This window comes from Phoxinus phoxinus (genome assembly GCF_949152265.1).
Source record: "Phoxinus phoxinus genome assembly, chromosome: 4".
NCBI lineage: Eukaryota > Metazoa > Chordata > Actinopteri > Cypriniformes > Leuciscidae > Phoxinus > Phoxinus phoxinus.
This window is the reverse complement of record NC_136879.1, coordinates 28809087-28827189: the sequence shown is the minus strand read 5'-3', so window position 1 is coordinate 28827189 and position 18103 is coordinate 28809087. Positions and strand designations below refer to the sequence as shown.

Here is an 18103-nt window from a genome sequence, read left to right as displayed (position 1 = left end):
AGGCATAGTTGACTTGCAGATCATATCACTGATGTAGTTTTGTGTTTTTATTGCATTTTATTTTTAATTGTTCCATAGTAAACACAGGCATATTTCAGTTCAAAAGGTTTCAGTTGGATAGAAGTCAGACTGCAGCTATACAATGAGCCCTCTTTTGACCCCCATAGGTCTGTCATGTGTCTCCTGTTCTAATATCTCAACAAGTTAAGAATTCTCTTCATTTTAGGATGCTTTTTAGCCTCATATTTAAATAAATAACATTAATGCGCAACTTGAGGCAAAGCCAGTGTGTTTAATCATCTCTTTCTACCCAACAGAGCCAAGAACCTCCTCTTCTTTCCAGCATTGTGGGTCTTGTTTACCTGAAGTTTTTGACCTCACATAACATAACTGTGAAGACCAGTGTCCATTGTGCCAGCTTCTTGTCTGCTGGTCCCTCCATCTGTCACTCATCTTTCCATCCCGCCCTCCCTCCTCCATCAAACCCTTATCCGGCCCAGCCCATGACAGCAGCGCTGCCAGCATGGCATTCTCATCTCGCTTTTCCTTCTGGGAGCAAAAGGAAAGTGATGTTCCATTCTCCATTCTCATCTTTCTGCACTGTGTGACATCAGCTGGGTGGTGTGCATGAAATGCACCAATGATCTCACTTTTATATCTATCTGTAGCAATGTACTGGGGTGCCATGTGCACGGTTCATGACCGCACAGTTGCTAACAGCCTCTTCTCAGGGCATGCTTGTGTATTTGTGTGTTCTGGGCAGATGGAAAACACTAATCACTGTGTGAAAATGGCCAGTGTGCTTCAGTGTCATGGTAGAGTAGTTCACCAGCTCTCTGCCATAGCTCTTTTGATCACATTTTGAAAAGCTTACATTTTGACATAGCAGTACACTAACGCTACTGCTTAAAATGGCAAGCACTGTAAATTGGTGCCTTATTAGGCTTCAAAATAGTTAATTTTTTCTATCTAACTTGGTCTTTAAAAATGTTCTGCATGAAACGTGTTGGACACATCTGCATAATAGCCTCAGCATGAACTTATTGGCCTAAATTAAATGATAATGACCTTTTTACATGGACCTTTATAGATCAAAGAAGAGAACAAGCCAATCCCCAAGAGTTCAAAAGACAATGTAAGTGCCAAGATATTGTGCATAGTACTAACAAATTAAGTCTCACAGCTCTTTTATGATGCTCTCACAGAGAAGAGATGCACTTATAAAAAGAGAAGAACTGGAAATTGAAAAGCACTCTGTCTATTTGTCCTTAGTGACATGTGTCTAATTGTGTATTTTCAGTTATTATTTTCAGAATAATATGCTGTCAGGTCCAAGTCGCTCTGTTTTGACACAGGATGCAGAATTGTTGTCACAGGAAGCCTGATTGAGTGGCTGCTACAACATTATACCATTTTTGAGAGAGTATTTAAGAATAGACAAATGATGTCCTAGCAGATTTTTTAAAAACATATTTTATTTATATGGACCATTGATTCCTCACGGTCACACCTGCTGCATAGTAATTTACCTCTAAATGGTGTTATGTTGGCATGAAGATGGAGGAGTTTGTTCGAATCTTTGTTAATCTGTTGATTGACGTTGCACACCACATCTGTTGCACACCACACCCTATGCTTTGAGTGGGAGGTTAATGGTTAAATAACCGGTGGTTAAATAAAGAGCCTGGTTAAACAAAGTTCCTAAATATCAGTAAAGCACCTTAATCAAAATTCTGCCTCAGTATGATATTTGAAGTGTTAGAGTGGATTTTTTTGACAAGAGCCTAAACCTTTCATTTCCGTTCCTTTTTTTGTAATAATGGAAATTTGGTACATTTAAAAGCAGCATGTTTTTGATAAAATACATGGTGTTTATATTGTAGAGTAAAATGGCTTGGGCAGCAGTGAGCTATGTGCAAAAGATGGACAGACAGACATTGTCTATTAAGCATATATCTTAATACACTGACAGAATCTACTGGATATGTGTGTGTTAGTGTGTATGTGAGACAGCATGGTAGGGACCAAGATGGGGTGTACTTTCAGTCTGGGTGTACTTTCAGTCTGAGTGTATTTTCAGTCTGATTGTACAAATGCATGCTTGGAGAAGTGCTCTGTGCAGAATTTTTAAGAGCAAAAAGTGAAGTATATTTATATGATAGTTCACCTTTGCAATCTCGGTTCTCTCCTGCATACAAGGCGAGTATATGACAATAGAAACCAGCATTCTACTTCCCTTTCACCTTGTTTGTGTTTGGTAGGCAAGTTTTTTTTTTTTTTTTTTTTTTTTGGTGACGAGACAGTATTTACAGCATTAAATTTACCTTTGGAAGACAGTCATCTGAAGAAGTTTAATTTCCCAAGAGAGTTCTAAGATTCTGAGATCTTTTTAATCTACCATCAGTGGTGCCAAGTGGCCCTAATCATAGAAGAGCAAATTCATCAGGAATATGTAGATGGGAACAAGACAGCATTACATGATCTGCTGGTTGAGTGTTTTGAGATTGTATGTAATTTAAAGTGTTATTGATTTAGCAATAGGTTTGTCTTCTCAGTGATTGAATATTTTTCTATCCTTCCTCACTGACTTTTCTACATGTGTCTGTCGGATGAGTAGTCTGACAGCGATGGCAGCCTGAGTAGCCGCTCCCAGTCAGTGCCCAGCCTGGAACCTGGCAGAGGCCTACTACGTGCTAAGAGTCCTCAGCCTGTTTGGGACACAACTACAGAGGTCCAGTCCCAGTCTCAATTCAGGCGGGTCAAGAGCCCCTCACCCAGCAGAGATAAGATGGCGACCAGCAGGTTGTCTGAAGTGCCCAAGATGCCGGAGCGCTTCAAAAGCCCTGAGCCTTCTCGAGCTCCCTTGAGTCCTGAACCTTTTTTGAATGGAGAAAGCAAAGTGAATGGTGCTCTCAATGGCAGTGTCAAGATTACTGCAAGTGCCAGCCAGCCAGAGCTCACAGAGGACTTACAGGGTGGGACCCGTAAGAAGGTGGTGCGCAGGGTGGTTAGGAGGGTACTTCCTACTGAAGAAGACAGGGCAACAATCCCTACAACCATGTCCCCGGAACCACCTAACCCAGTTTTAGAACCACCAAAACCAGCATCTGTACCAAAAGTCATGAAAGTGCCCGTGTTCTCTTTCAAACATGATACTATAAAGAAGGAAGAAAGAGATGATATATCTGCTGGACTGACTAACTTGATGACGCGAGGCAGGACCAGGGAACCTCGTCATCGGATCCGCACTAATGAGCCTGCTGAAAAAGATGATGTGAAACCTATAGAGAAGTCTGAAGAGAAGGACATTTCTGAACCAGCACAGAATAAAACTTTGCCAAAACTAGAGGCCTCCCAGACTCTAAAACTAGAGCAACAGACTTCAGCTTCTGCTACTACTTCAACAAAACATAAGTCTCCTGTTTCACCACCAGTAGAGTTCCTCCCAGCCTCCAAACCCCATTCACTCTCTCCCCCATCAGGATTTGTTCCTACACCAAAACCCCTAGGATTTGTCCCAATCTCAAAACCACCTACTCTTTCCCCTCCAGCAGGCTTTATTCCTGCTCCAAAACCTTCTCCCATGACCCCTGCTGGATTTGTTCCAATAGCTCCTACCGTTTCTCCACCTTCAGCTCCTATTCCAGATCCCAAAACATTGCCTGTTATCCCCAGTTCTACACCTGCTGTCCCAGCTGCTAACTTTACTCCAACCGCTCCTGGTAAATCCAACACCTTTAACTCCCCAGCTTTCAAAACAGATCCATTTGCCCCTCCATCGGGGTTCATTCCTACCCATAAACAGATGTCTATGAAGAAACCAGAGGTATTGATCACAGTGATAACTTGGCTGCATGGATTGCTGTGTGAGGAGTGCACTAATGTGTATGCTGTGTACCCACTAGTACTACTATGTTCCGCCTTATATTCTCTGTAAATGAGCAAGTTGCTCAAATTTTAGCTGGTTACATTGTTTCTTTTTTTGCTCAAAACACTTTACCTGCATGTTTCCTTGTGGTTTGTAGCTCTCTAAAGTGTGGTTGAATTGGGATTTTAGTTGCGCGACAGCACTATTCTCCTGAGCTAGAGTTCTTACTAGAACCAAGAACAAGAAGTATGACCATATTAGCCTGGTTCTGTCAACACTGCATTGGCTCTCTCTTTGACCTAGCATACACATAACACATTATAGACTTCTATAATTCAATGTTATGCTGCGTAGATTAGGTCAGCCAGAAACCGGGAACACTTCCTGATCTACACTTCCAAATCCTGATGTACTTGTTACATCATAAGAAGGATGGCGTCTACGCCACTATTAGTCTCTCTTTTTGTCCCGAGGTTTACCGCAGGCTGCCGGATCCAGGCCGCATGATAAATTATTCTTTATTATACATTTTTAAGGCCAGACAAGTAGTTTGTTGAGGGTTGGTTTGTAAAGGACTACACGCCTGCGCTCAAATATATTTAAACGTGCATACCTATAGACTAAACGCATGGTGCTCATTTGCACACCATCTGCGTTTTTGAGGTTTGCGCAGAGATATCATTTTTTTTCCTAAAATGTTCAAAGCTTGCACCTTGGAATCTATTTCAGGGTTTGCATTCTCGAGCCACCAGGCACTGTTTTGTGCGGATGAACGGGCCGGAGTGCGCTGAGTGTTTTCTGTTAGAACAGTGTCGTGTTAGCGTCCCCTAAGTTAATAACTAGTGATCTTTGCAACGGAAGTGAATCAATCAAAACTAACTTTAGTTGGACAATAACTTTATTCTAGAGCTGCTATAAAGCCAAAACAATCGCTGTTTCTGTAATTTCCTATTATCACTGTAAAGCTGCTTTGAAACAATCTATATTGATGAAAGCACTATATAAATGAAGGTGACTTGACTTGACTTGACTTGACTTGACTTGAGGTTCTTACTCTCTCTGAGCTGCCTTTCAAGTATCTGGCCTTAACTGTTCAGGCCAGGGCTTATGGTTCCTGAACGTTACCACTGGAAAACCAGCTTTAATATGCTGATCTTGCAAATCAATGGTGTAGTTGAAGGCTGTTAGTAGATCAAGTCACCTCAGAGGCCCACAGAGCAACATCATAGACCGTAGATCTTATGGATTATATGCTTGAACTTGGGTTCAATACAGTATAGTGTTGCGGACGTTGGATGATTGGTTTTGTTCTATGCATGGAATTTAAGACCAGAAGAAACTGGTGGACTAATTTGTGTCTGGTTGCATGATGTCAATCCCTTAAACGACTTGACTTTTGTAACACTGTGTGTGGTTTGGATGTGATATGTAAAGGTGAAGACGGCCGTACGTATGCCACCAACTCCAGCAGGGGGACCTTCTCCTGGAAGCATTTCTAAACCCACTCTACCAACCTTGTCCAAAAAGGTTTGTTCATGCTCTGCAGTGGTTAGATGACATGTCTGTTAAGTTCTCCAGGAAGGGAATGCAGCATGGCTAACATACACACTTGTGACTTTGCTTGCTTTCAACCAGGTTCTGTGTAGAGCTTTTACAATTTATCTTTTGAATAAATTGGTGTTGGCTACTTTACATAACATTTCTCAATAACAAAGCCATGTGCATAGTCTGAGTTAGACTCACCTCTTCTGACCTATAGGAGAGTCCGCCACTGAGTCCCACTGAAGAAGCACAGAGACGGCTGGAGAGGATCTTCGCTGCATCTGTAATGCCTATCCATTCCTCCTCTTCCTCTCTTCACTTATCTTGTCTTGATTCCTGCTTCTTTGTTCTTTGTCCTTTGTCTTCTTCATCTCTCTCTCTCTCTCTCTCTCTCTCTCTCTCTCTCTCTCTCTCTCTCTCTCTCTCTCTCTCTCTCTCTCTCTCTCTCTCTCTCTCTCTCTCTCTCTCTCTCTCTCTCTCTCTCTCTCTCTCTCTCTCTCTCTCTCTCTCTCTCTCTCTCTCTCTGGTGCTAAAATGCTTTATTCAGACTGTGAATGTGTACTGTGACTGAGTATGTGTCTCTCACTGCACTGGCTGTAGGCCTATAAATAAAGGCTGAAAGTGTTTATGCTGACTGAGTACTCATGGGGAAATAGTTTAATACACTAGATTGTTAATGAGGAAAGGGGATTTTAAGGACATTAATGTGAGCAGAGTGACTACATAGTGCCTTCACATCTAATGATTCTTAACTCTGTCTCTTTAAAAATAATTTATGGCTTCATTCCAAACTCTAGTGAACTGCCTACATAGACACTGTGAATGCAGTTCCAAAAATCCCTTTTAAAAATAGCTGTAGGCAAAGTTTTAAACAAGCTAGCCTAAGACAAAAAAACATCTGATGATTTGTGGAGTGTTTTATCCCCCAATGGTTTCTGATCCCTGTTAAAAAAAGGGAGGGGGGACCCAATAAAAATGGATTTCTGTATGTTAAAGAGAAATACTTTTTTTTTTTGTATTTTTCAAAATAAAAAGTATTGTTTATTTAAAAAGAAAAACATTTAAAAACTATTTACCCAACTTTGTATTTATGCTATGGATTTTTTTGTGCGTAAAATGGTTAGTTTAGTGACATATGGTGATGCAAAGCTACGTTTTCTCTTTGTGCTATTTGTATAGCACTCATATAGAGGGTTTCAATTCAATAATTTTCAAGACATAATTTTAGGATGCTCCTTAGAGGGTAGCTGCCTATGTAGAGAGTATACTACAAGGCAACTCACTAGGTTTTGGAATAGAGCTTGTATTGATTTATGTATTATGGGTTGCTCTGATATTACAAGACCCACCAAATGGATGTTTTTTTTCTCTCTGAAATACTTCTAAAACTCTGTAGCTCAGCCCTCTGCTCTGATGTCTACTGACCTTAGAGGCTATTGTTTTTGTTTTTGATAAGTCTCTTAAACCCCATGTCTGTTTTTATAACCGGTCTTGTCCTATTTATCACAATTTCATGCACTTTTTCCATTTGCTATGTGGTGCAGTACAACTTTAGTATCTAGCAAACAGGTTTTTATGGTTCAGGCATGCCCATCTCACTTCCATGTGCCTGCTGTCCTTTCATCTGTGGGTACATGTCTCATCTTTACCTCTCTCTCTCATCCACTGCTGTCTCTGTGGCTGTGATTGTTTGGCTGGCTGGTGTAGCTGGAACCTGTGACCAGTGCCTCTGCGTCATCTCGGGTACAGGGCTCTTCCCCCACTGTGCCCCTCCATGGCTTGGCCGGAGTGTGTGCTCGTGTGGCCTGTTGGAGTGTAAGCCCTCTGTTCCTCTTTCTAACTCACCCCCCACCCTCATTCATGACTATGTATGCTTTTGTGCTTGCATTATCAACTTTGTTGTGTGCCAAAAATAGATGTTTACATTTTCTATCATTATTGAATGATAAATATGTTAGTTTGGCTAAGTGAAACTCATTGTTTACATATCATTGATATAAGGATTGGCTGCTTGTTCATTGCTTATGAATGATAATTTTAAGCCAGTGTTTTTGCAGTGCATTGTGGCTCAGGGTTAGCTGTAACTGAATAAAAAAAAAATTAGGGCAATATGTTTGTGAATTTGCTTCTGCTGTCCAGATGATCAACTTATAAGTGAATAGCAGTGGATAAGCCTTCTGATTGACTCAAGACTTGATTTATGAGTGTTGCCTTGCCTGTTGCCGTCTCATGCCTCAGGCTCTGAACATTATCTAATTTTTGCATTACCTCATATCACTAACATAGTGTCTTTATAAATCTTTACACCACCTTGCATCACCTCTGTGTGTTGTGTAACCATGCGGTTGTTGTTTGTTTCAATCGTATATTCTCAGAGATTCTGTTTTTCATTTTTAATATCTATACTCTCATACACCATGTGGAACAATTTAATGCAGATGTAGAAATCTACTACATGGGTGAATCACATGAAATAATGCATAATCGCATGTAAATATATATATAAATATAAATTCTGGATTATATATATATATAGGTTAATTATGACCTATTCTTGGCAGGTTTTATGAGATTCTCCCTGCAGAATGTTTATTTCATACCCATTACCTCCCAGAGTGTGACCAGTGCCTTATATCACATGATCAATAACCCTTTTTATTCACAGGATGCTTTAGATGCTCTATGTGTGGAGCTGAGGCAGGCTATTAAATTGATAAATGAGTGTGTTTTTGAGAGATGCACATTATAAAGTGTTATGATGTCTAACGCTGCTCTTGCCCTCTCATGCTGGCCTGCCGTCTCACAGGGACAGGTGGAGGAGGATCCCGTGGCAATCCTAAAGGCAGACCATGCTGCTGCCGCCCAGCCTAAGGTCTGCTTTCTGCTGTGTGTGTACTGTAGTTCACCTGCCTAATCCCACCCTTGACCTATTGTGTCAAACTTGCCCTTGTGTTGTGGAGTGTTGTGTTCGCACCCATCCCATTTCATCGACAACACAAAGAGCCCAGCCGTCGAGCCCATAATTATGAGGCACTCACAAAATAGACAATCTGGCAAATAGTAATATGGGTTCATCTAACTTTTTAATAGCATTGAATTGTTATTAACTTTCACTGACAGTGGTTGTGCTGTAGTGTTTCCTACCCTTCCTTCTCATGTGCCACTGTACTTGTAGAGTGTACTGGTTTATCTACAATCATAACATCGTATACTAACCAAACACCAGAGGATAGAAGCATGTGAACTGGAACACAACTCCATCCCATCAATGGATCAACTGATATACTATCTCTCACTGTCAGCCCTTCACAGCGGTAGAGTTCATGTTCAGACCCGTGTGTGTAGGTCAAGCATGAGTGCAGTGGAATCAGACATGCCCAGACAACCAGAACATTGGGCTTGTAATCTGACCCCGTCCATCATTTGAAGCCTGAGTTGGCTTCATCTACACCTGCAGTTCAACTCACCCCATCTTGCATGACAGCCCACAGCATTTCAAGCTTATTTCCCACTATAGACGTTGGGAAACAATGCTCTTTTTGGCTGATCTGGGACCTGTTTGTACCTTAATAGTTATTCTGTTAGCAGATGTCTCAGATCAGGGTTAAAATACCATTTTTGTGTCATTAAGTGATAGCAGTCCTTTTCCCATAAGTGTGGTCTAATGCATGCTGTGGATTTGAAGCGTCAGTGATGTTTCTGGTCAAAGGCTGTGTAAAGTCACAAATAATGAGTTGTTCAGCATTAATGGCTGGTGTTGTTCTCTTCACAGGTGAAAACAGAGGAGCAGATCGCTGCAGAGCAAGCATGGTATGGCTCGGAGAAAGTGTGGCTGGTCCACAAGGATGGATTCTCTCTGGGTTAGTACAAAAAACATGCAAATTGAACTCTTTATCACTCAAACTGGGTTATTTTAAGTTTAAGACAACAAGAAATGTCATCCTCTGCTCATTTAACTTTAATAATTTGACTTATTCCTGTGTGAAAAACAATATTCAGCTAGAGTAGAAGAGAGTCATTTTAGAGATGGAGAACATTACATTTCGATGAAAGTTTATGGTAACATTTTCTTTTTAAAGATATTGTGCACTTATGTTTTGCATAAAATAACACCAGGGACATTTATTAAGAAAGGAAATAGTCCATTTTTTTTATTTTTCTGTCATTTTTAACTTAATGTGAGATTTATTACTATTAAAATAAGGAGTGATTTAACAGCACTACAATATTAAGTCTATTGTTACTGATGTTTTGTGCAGTTACTCAGAAATAAAAACGTTTACTATGTTCTCTGGTATTCTCACAGCTACAGTGGTGAAGACGGAGACTGGCAGTCTACCAGAGGGGAAAGTAAAAATCAAACTGGAGCATGATGGGACAGTACTGGACGTGGACGAGGATGACGTAGAAAAGGTCAGTTTTGCAGGTCCAATTATGTCCAATTATTGTGAACAAATCATCCGTACATGTTTCACTACTTCCGGTTCATGTTTTTATTATAATTGAAATATAATTTATTACGATTTGTTTCACAAACAAACAGTTCTTGCTTCATTTTGAGTTGAAAGTGTGCGCACTTCTCTTTGCGTAGCGCAGTCAGACAGTCTTTTGCGATTTGATAAGGACACAATTTTAGTTTGTTTGACATCAATGGCGCAAAACACAACATTAAAGACACATTCTACTTAATGAATGGGAAGCACTGAAATCTATTTGTGGCGGTCGATGTTGATATTGTGGCTGGCCTCCACAAATTAATTAATGTATAGGAAACACTGAACTGCTTACTAAACTAGTCGTGCTGTGCTGGTTTTTGAGTGCTGTCAGGAAATAGAATAGAAAACATGCACTACACGATCTCATTTAATTTCATCACTTACAGTTCATATTGCAGACTCGCAATGGAAAACAATGATTCCTTTCACCGTGGCACTGTGGATTCAAAACCAGAATAGATGTGTATTTTAATTAACCTTAAGGTTTGCAGGGCTCGTCCACAGGATTATTTGCAGAACTCTGCTTCTATCTGGCCTGAATCCAGAGGGTTAGACATGCACAGGTGGGCCCTGGGTACATGCAGAGGGTGGGAGAAATTGAAGACAGGATATGGGTCATAGAGAAACAGGTGGGATTTGGCCCAATTTTTTTAAATGGACAGATTGACTAATATAGACATATTCCAGTCTAATAGAATAGTTTGGGAGTCAGCGCTGCCATTTTCAGAGTTTGTACTATTAGGCCTGGATGAGACAAATGTTGGGAGATATTATTAATTCACTTCCTGCCGCTTAATTTGCACCCCCCCCTGGTGAAGGCCAGCTTGAAGCTGATGATTTCCATAATGTCAAGGCTGACCTCAAATCAAGCTTTTGAACCATCTGTTCAATGAGGGAATTGCAAAGCTCGATCCAGAGTTGAGCTTGACAAGTTTTAAATTGCATTAAACACTTGGCATGAAGTCTTGAGGCTATTATGGTTGAGGCACCTCAATTTAAAACCTCTCGCTCTCTTTTTTTTGCCATATTAAGCAATTTTTGCACTCTTCCCATTCTTGCTTTCTTGCATTTTATGACCTTTAACATTTTAAACCCCTCAACCCAGGCGAACCCGCCGTCATTTGACCGCTGCGAGGACTTGGCAGCTCTGCTCTATCTGAATGAGTCCAGTGTCATGCATTCTCTGCGCCAGCGCTATGGAGGAAACCTCAACCATACACACGCCGGACCCAACATGGTGATCATCAACCCTATCAGTGCCCCCTCCATGTACTCGGAGAAGGTGAGAGCCCTTGCATGTTTCACACTCCTCACATCTTTCACACTCCTCACATCCAAATTAGCTTACTTCTCTACTATATAGTATCTAAATACAGAATATTCATGTAACAGAAGGTGGAAAATACTCACATAACCATCTATTTCTTAATTAAATGATTAATTAAAAGCTATCCACTGTGGCCGCAATGCCTTATGGGTAATATATTTTATACAACCCCACAACCCTTCATTGGTTAAACGCAATAGGAAATGGGCAGAAGAAAGCTGCTAATGAGCTTTATTGGATTTCATGCAAGATAAAGTACCAGCCATAATTTTTTCACAATCCAGAAGGGCATTTCTTTTGGTCATCTGTCCTAATTAAGTAAGTATCTGTCCTAATAGCTGAAACTATGATATATATGAACATGTTATTGTACTTGTGCCTGAGAGACATTCGCACCAACTTTCTTTTCAAATTAACAGCTATTGATTTCCTTTCATTGGAAAATTTATGTTTATGGGTTTACATTTGAGGCTTTCATTATTGACTTTTCTGTTGTACATTAAGATTTTTAGATTATTAACTTGGCCTAATGTTTTTCGGGTGTGTTATAAGTTTTTTTTTTTCTCTCTCTGTCATTTTAGGTGATGCACATGTTCAAAGGCTGTCGACGGGAGGACACAGCCCCTCATATATATGCAGTGGCCCAATCCGCCTACCGAAACCTTTTGACAACAAGACAGGACCAGTCCATTGTGCTCCTGGGAAAGAGCGGCAGTGGCAAGACCACAAACTGCCAGCATTTAGTCCAGTACCTGGTGTCCATCGCCGGCAGCACCGGAAAGATTTTTACTGGTACATTCACTCACCCACCAATTAACACACCCATCCATTGACCCACCCTTTCACCCACTCAACAATCCACCCACCCACACACTCACCCACACACTAAATAACCCATTCACCCACTCAACAATCCACACACTCAATAACCCATTCACCCACCCACCAACCCATTCACCCACCGACCCGAGCCTAGAAAAACAATATACCTTAAGAATTGCTCATTTTGGCCAATATAATATCATTGAGCAGTTCCATTTTTATTTGCATATTATTTCACCATGTGCTTGAACAGCCTGTGGTAAAGGGTGAATGCAAGGGTGTCATGTGGTCACTGGAAATGGGCTCGAACAGCGTGGCGAGAGTGAGAAAGCTGGGAAGAGGGTGATAGATGAGGGCTGTTCTAATGATGCCCACTAAAGCACTCTGATAATTAGCCGTCATCAAGGCCTGCTCTGCCCCTGCTTGGTCAATAATGACCTAATGAAGACTACAGTGCTCATCAACTATACTATTAAAGAGGCTGTGATGTTATCTGCATGTGTTTAACTCCGAATGCAGGAGACTCTCTTCTAGTGCGGTCACATTAAGGAGTGAGTTTTTAACAGTTAAATATTAATGTGTGTCTCCTCCAGCTGAGAAATGGCAAGCGGTCTACACAATCCTAGAGGCCTTTGGAAACAGTGCCACCTCCATGAACAATAACGCAAGCCGCTTTTCCCAGATCGTCTCGCTGGATTTTGACCAGGCTGGTCAGGTGGCCTCTGCCTCCATCCAGGTTTGTGGATATACTGTACACTGTACTGGGTCATATCTAAATAAATATGCTCATTTAAAAAATGGAAATGTATATTTGCCCACCCTGTCACATTATTTCCCCATTTGTTAAAGGAATGTTCAGTTTCATAAATAATATAAATAAAACAATTTGCAATTTAATGAACACTTATATTAATTAGCTGTCTTATAAATGGGTTTAAATAATAATATGGTATCATCTTAATAGTTTTAATAATATTTTCATTAATAATATTTTAAAAATCCATAAGTATATGTCTGTATACTGTAATAATAATAATAATAATTTGTTTGTTCTGTTCAGTTGTAAAGTTGTGTTAACTTTATACATTTTAGGACTCATTAGTTTCTTTCTTTTATTTATAGACCATGCTGCTGGAGAAGCTGAGGGTGGTGAAACGACCAGAGACTGAGTCCACTTTTAATGTCTTTTACTACATGATGGCAGGAGCAGACAGCACAGTCAGGTGAACTCAGCATCATTTTATGCAGATTGAAACCAGTGTACTTTTGCTATTTAATTTGATCATTTATTTTGTCTGAGAAAGCTTTCAGAGCTCTCAGAAGCTTGCACTATTGAGGACATCTGTATATTGACTATGATTTAATAGCTTAATTGTATTTCCATTTTCCCGCAGAACGGAGTTGCATTTTAACCACTTTGCAGAGAACAGTGCTTTTGGGATTGTGCCTCAATCTAAGGTCAGTTTTAAATAGATGGAGTTTGTCAGCAGCAGAGACAAAATCATTTAAAAAATATTTTCTTTGTTAAAATATTAGAATTCCCATTTAATATTATTTGTGTGTGTGTGTGTGTGTACACAGCCTGAGGACAAGCAAAAGGCATCACAACAGTTTACTAAACTGCAGGCAGCTATGAAGGTGCTGGGCATTTCCTCTGATGAACAGAAAGCTCTGTGGCTCATCCTTGGCGCCATATATCATCTTGGAGCTGCAGGGGCCACCAAAGGTAATGCTGCACTGTGGTGCATCACAGAGTTACTTTCAAGCAAACCCAAGTCACCAATAAGCATAAAGCCCCTTAGCAAAGCGTATTTATACATTTTAATTTCTTGCTTTGATTCTACGTCTCCCCCTTTAAGCCCTGCACTGCTGTCTCAGAGCTAATTTAGTTCACAGAAGTATTCGACAGCTTTCTCTTTATACATCCAAACTGGAGAGCATTAATGAGATGAAGCATTTAAAGTGCCTAACAAGCACAGAAACAGAGTTTATTAATTAAGGCCATCTTACTGTCTGCTTACTGAGCTCAAACAGAGAACAGACAAGCAGCTCAGGAAACGGTTTGATGCTGAGGAGTTTAGAGATCTGTGCGTTTCTTTAGCTCTAATGAGGACGGATGGCTCAGTATTCACAGTCAGTGATATCACTTCCCCCTCTTGCAGTCAGATGTGGATGTATTAATGAACCTTTTAATCATCCAAACTGGACTATCTACATGCTGTCTTCCACATTCATGGCAAACTTACTGGAAATTAATTAAATAATCATGGAAATTTCCATAGAGAATATACTTTTGTTTTAGTTTTAGTTGTTCTTAGCTCTAAAACATTTCGTTTACTGAAATTGCTCAATTTGTGAGTGAAATTTCTATAAAATTATTATTTATAAACACTCATCCAGTAATTTGTTTGGGAACCCTTGATGTGTGTAGGGGCTTGAATTTGAATAGATGGCTTTCTGTCTGTCTTGATTTATATGCGATGTGTTCTAGTTTGTTGCTGATATATTGTCACTGCTGTCACTGAGTTCCTCGGTGTCTGCAATGCATCCATTCGTTCTAGTCTGGTACTTTTTCCTGGACCTGCATGCCTTCCTTGAATCTCTTTCAGACAAATGCGGTTGGGAAAGCCTTATTTCTCACAGGAGTTACTAATACTGCTTCAGTTGGTACTGAAGACTAACATTACCTGACACTAAACGTAACAACTGATAAACCTTTTTTTTTTTTTGCAACAAGTTCAGGACACTGCCTTAAATGTTTATATCATCTTTGTCTTCTCCAGTCACTCATTTGTACCTGGCTGTTCATACAGCAGGGGGCAGTGCAGTTCTGCCTGATTTTTGTTGTCTGGGAACTGTATTTACTTTGGTCAAGTCTGATGTTATTCTTCTCAGTACAGGCATGTACATTCTAAAAGACTGTAAAATATTTATTTCACAAAAACAGCTCGATATACACTATCTTTCAGACAGCAGAGACATTTATAAGGATTTATGAAATTTTCTATTTCAAAATAAATTCTGTTCTTTTGAACTAACAATATTATGATTTTTACTGTGTTTTTGATCAAATAAATACAGCCTTAAAAAAAATCTTACTTTTGGATGGTAGTAAACATAATAACCAAATAAAGAGAGCAGCAGTAATAATAATAATGCTGGATTTATATAAATTATATATATATTTTATATAAAGATTATATAAAAAATGACAAGAGTATGCAGTAATAATAACTATTAAGCTATGAAGTTTATATATAAACTATAATAACTATATATACATTTTCTGCACAATGAAAATATTATGATTAATTGTTTGAATCTAATACTATCCCTTATGCATTATATCATCCATTGGCCACTCTGCTCTATAGACATCATCTGCAATAATAGGCATCAGACATAGGGAAAGCATGTATCGCTCGATTGCTAATTGGCAACTAATTAAAGTGGAAATGTGTTGAGAAAATGCATGGAAGAGCCAATAATATGTATGTAAATCCGAGAGTTTGTGTGCTAACGATTGCATCTTGGTTTCCTTTTTGTACAATACAGAAGAATGTCTCATGTTCTAACCTCTTCTTCTCTACTTGCATGTTGCATGCTGTTACAAAGCAGAGACTGATGAAGGTAAAGAGCATGAATATTATATATCAGCACAAGCAAACACCTCATTTGTGTATGTGTGTGTGGTTTTATGCTGTTATCATGGTTGCCAGACATTTCCATTTGCATTCTTATTGTCTTCTTTTCTTTCTACTTTCATTTCTCTGCTGGGCTTCTTTTCTTCAGAGGTTTATAACCATGTCTTAGTCTTGAAGCTTAGATAAAACTTTGGTGGGAATATGTGCGGGTGAGGGTGGGGAGCAACGTAACTTTGTTGTCTTTTAAAGCTCAGGCTCTCTGATGTTTCTCCATGTTGTAGACTTTTCATTTCTGCAGTGCTTTTCTGTTGTTAAGACGCAAACACAAATAAAAAGCCTGTTCGCTCTCAGTTCTTGTTTATTTTTGGCATTCATCTATTCTATTCCACTAGAGGCCTGCGTTGTTCTCTCTCTCTCTCTCTCTCTCTCTCTCTCTCTCTCTCTCTCTCTCTCTCTCTCTCTCTCTCTCTCTCTCTCTCTCTCTCTCTCTCTCTCTCTCTCTCTCTCTCTCTCTCTCTCTGCTACCTCTTCTGGTTGCGGCAACTTTACTGCAGCTTGCGTGTCACTCTTTTTGTGTATAACTTTGTGGTTTACTCTGGGGTTAGTCGGAGCAATATTGGCTGGAAACACTTGAAAATCTTTTCAATTTCTAAAATGATTTTAGAAAGCTGACACATTTTTGTGATGTCTAAACACTAAAACTTACAGACATAATCAGACCAATTTTGACAGTTCTGAAACTTGAGGGTTTTTTTTACCGTTAGTGGTTCTCAACAGTGGTTGTCAAAATTTGGTACCAAAAAAATTGTGTTCAAACTTATTTACATTTATACTACAGGGTAAATAAGTCTACGGTCTGCAATTATTTTCAGGGAACCGCACGGCTAAAGTAGTTCCAGCAGGTCTTGACCGCATTACAGTTCCATATCACTTCGCGTAGTTAACTGTAATAACGGAAAATAGGATACAATTCATAACAAGAAAAACCATGCAGCCCTATGCGCTCGATCTGCAATTTTCAATGTCTGACTTCACAATCAGTGGAAACATGCAGTTTAATTTGAATAAATAAAGTATATAGTCCTATATATAATCAATAGAAAATTAAACTGAATATTTAAATAAATTGATGGTCCTGCTGCACGGGTTTTCATAATTATTGCAGATAATATAACAAATAAATAATTATTGATAGGCCTATACTTGTTAAAAGGGCTTTGTGTTTCATTTATTAGGCTATAGTCTACTGTCACTAATAGAAAAAAAAGAATGAACGAATTAAAACAAATGGAATTAATTAATAAATAATAATATTGACACACATGCTTCTCTCTCTCTCATAACTGCATTAATAACTGCATAAAGCCGGGGACACACTTACTGTAAGGCTGGTTATGAATGTAATTTGATACTTATGACTGATCATGCACGCGTTTTCAGCGCGTTCAGTCTGTGTTCACAGCGGTGTTTAAAATCTGCTGCATTCACAGTCAGAGAATGTTTCTAGTCGTTGGCATTATTTTTCTAATAATTCAACGGCCTGTCGTCAATTATTCCTTACTTATTCAACCAAATATTTATTTGATTAAATTAATCCAAATGCTAATCTGATATTTATGTTTAAATAGTCAAATAATTATATTTGTTAATATAATCATGAGATGTATATGGCCAGTGGTATGCAAAACCTTTACACTAAGGTTTTAAAGTCTTTACCAAGTAACATATGGATTTGAATAAAAATACCACATAGATTAACTGGACAACAAAATATGTGGGAAGAGTTTCTACTTTTTTCAAAATTGATATGCTAAATAAGCATAATCATACTGTTAGTTTAATTTTATTGTCCACGGCCTGAATAAACCTGCAAAAAATTTTTAGGGTCGTGACCCACCAGCTGAAAACCACTGCTTCCAGACAGTTTCAGTATTTGGTTAAAATAGCTACAATTGTTACAATTTTGTATAAATCTTTATTAAAATTCAATTTTCTAGAGATTATATAACTGTACATAAACTACATAATCAGTGAAATTGTGTAAGACTTCCCTCAGATACCATAAGAGCCCCACAGTCATCTGTGCTGCTTCATTTGACATGGTACTTACACCATCCCTGTGCGTCCCACAGCGGGCCGGAAGCAATTTGCACGTCATGAGTGGGCCCAAAAGGCGGCTTACCTCTTGGGTTGCACCCTCGAAGAGCTCTCGTCTGCTATCTTCAAACACCAGCCCAAAGGAACCTTACAGAGATCCACCTCATTCCGCCAAGGACCAGATGATGTTGGGACAGGAGACAACTCGGGTAAGATCTTTGACGATACAAGACCTCCGATACAAATGAATTGTGTTAGCTGGCTTTGGCAGTATTAATACTGAAAACGGTGTGGATTATTTCTCTCA

At 39.4% G+C, this 18103-nt stretch overlaps 1 protein-coding gene across 13 annotated transcripts in view; it reads left to right on the top strand.

Annotated features, from left to right (window-relative positions):
* The window catches only part of myo18ab (myosin XVIIIA b), a 98977-nt gene that overhangs the window by 28177 nt on the left and 52697 nt on the right, over positions 1 to 18103 (top strand). For 5 of the 13 annotated variants that reach the window (XM_079610374.1, XM_079610369.1, XM_079610367.1 and 2 more), the window contains exons 1-17: positions 381 to 562; positions 1091 to 1135; positions 2618 to 3826; positions 5303 to 5395; positions 5628 to 5693; positions 7118 to 7225; positions 8217 to 8282; positions 9183 to 9270; positions 9717 to 9823; positions 11012 to 11188; positions 11815 to 12025; positions 12649 to 12791; positions 13178 to 13278; positions 13450 to 13513; positions 13637 to 13781; positions 15671 to 15685; positions 17832 to 18005. In XM_079610374.1, the coding sequence (XP_079466500.1) occupies positions 524 to 562; positions 1091 to 1135; positions 2618 to 3826; positions 5303 to 5395; positions 5628 to 5693; positions 7118 to 7225; positions 8217 to 8282; positions 9183 to 9270; positions 9717 to 9823; positions 11012 to 11188; positions 11815 to 12025; positions 12649 to 12791; positions 13178 to 13278; positions 13450 to 13513; positions 13637 to 13781; positions 15671 to 15685; positions 17832 to 18005 (2851 nt within the window). In that variant the 5' untranslated portion in view covers positions 381 to 523. Of the gene's footprint in view, positions 1 to 380; positions 563 to 1090; positions 1136 to 2617; positions 3827 to 5302; positions 5396 to 5627; positions 5694 to 7117; positions 7226 to 8216; positions 8283 to 9182; positions 9271 to 9716; positions 9824 to 11011; positions 11189 to 11814; positions 12026 to 12648; positions 12792 to 13177; positions 13279 to 13449; positions 13514 to 13636; positions 13782 to 15670; positions 15686 to 17831; positions 18006 to 18103 lie in introns of those variants that run through there. The other 8 variants (XM_079610378.1, XM_079610379.1, XM_079610371.1 and 5 more) reach the window with 6 other exon arrangements.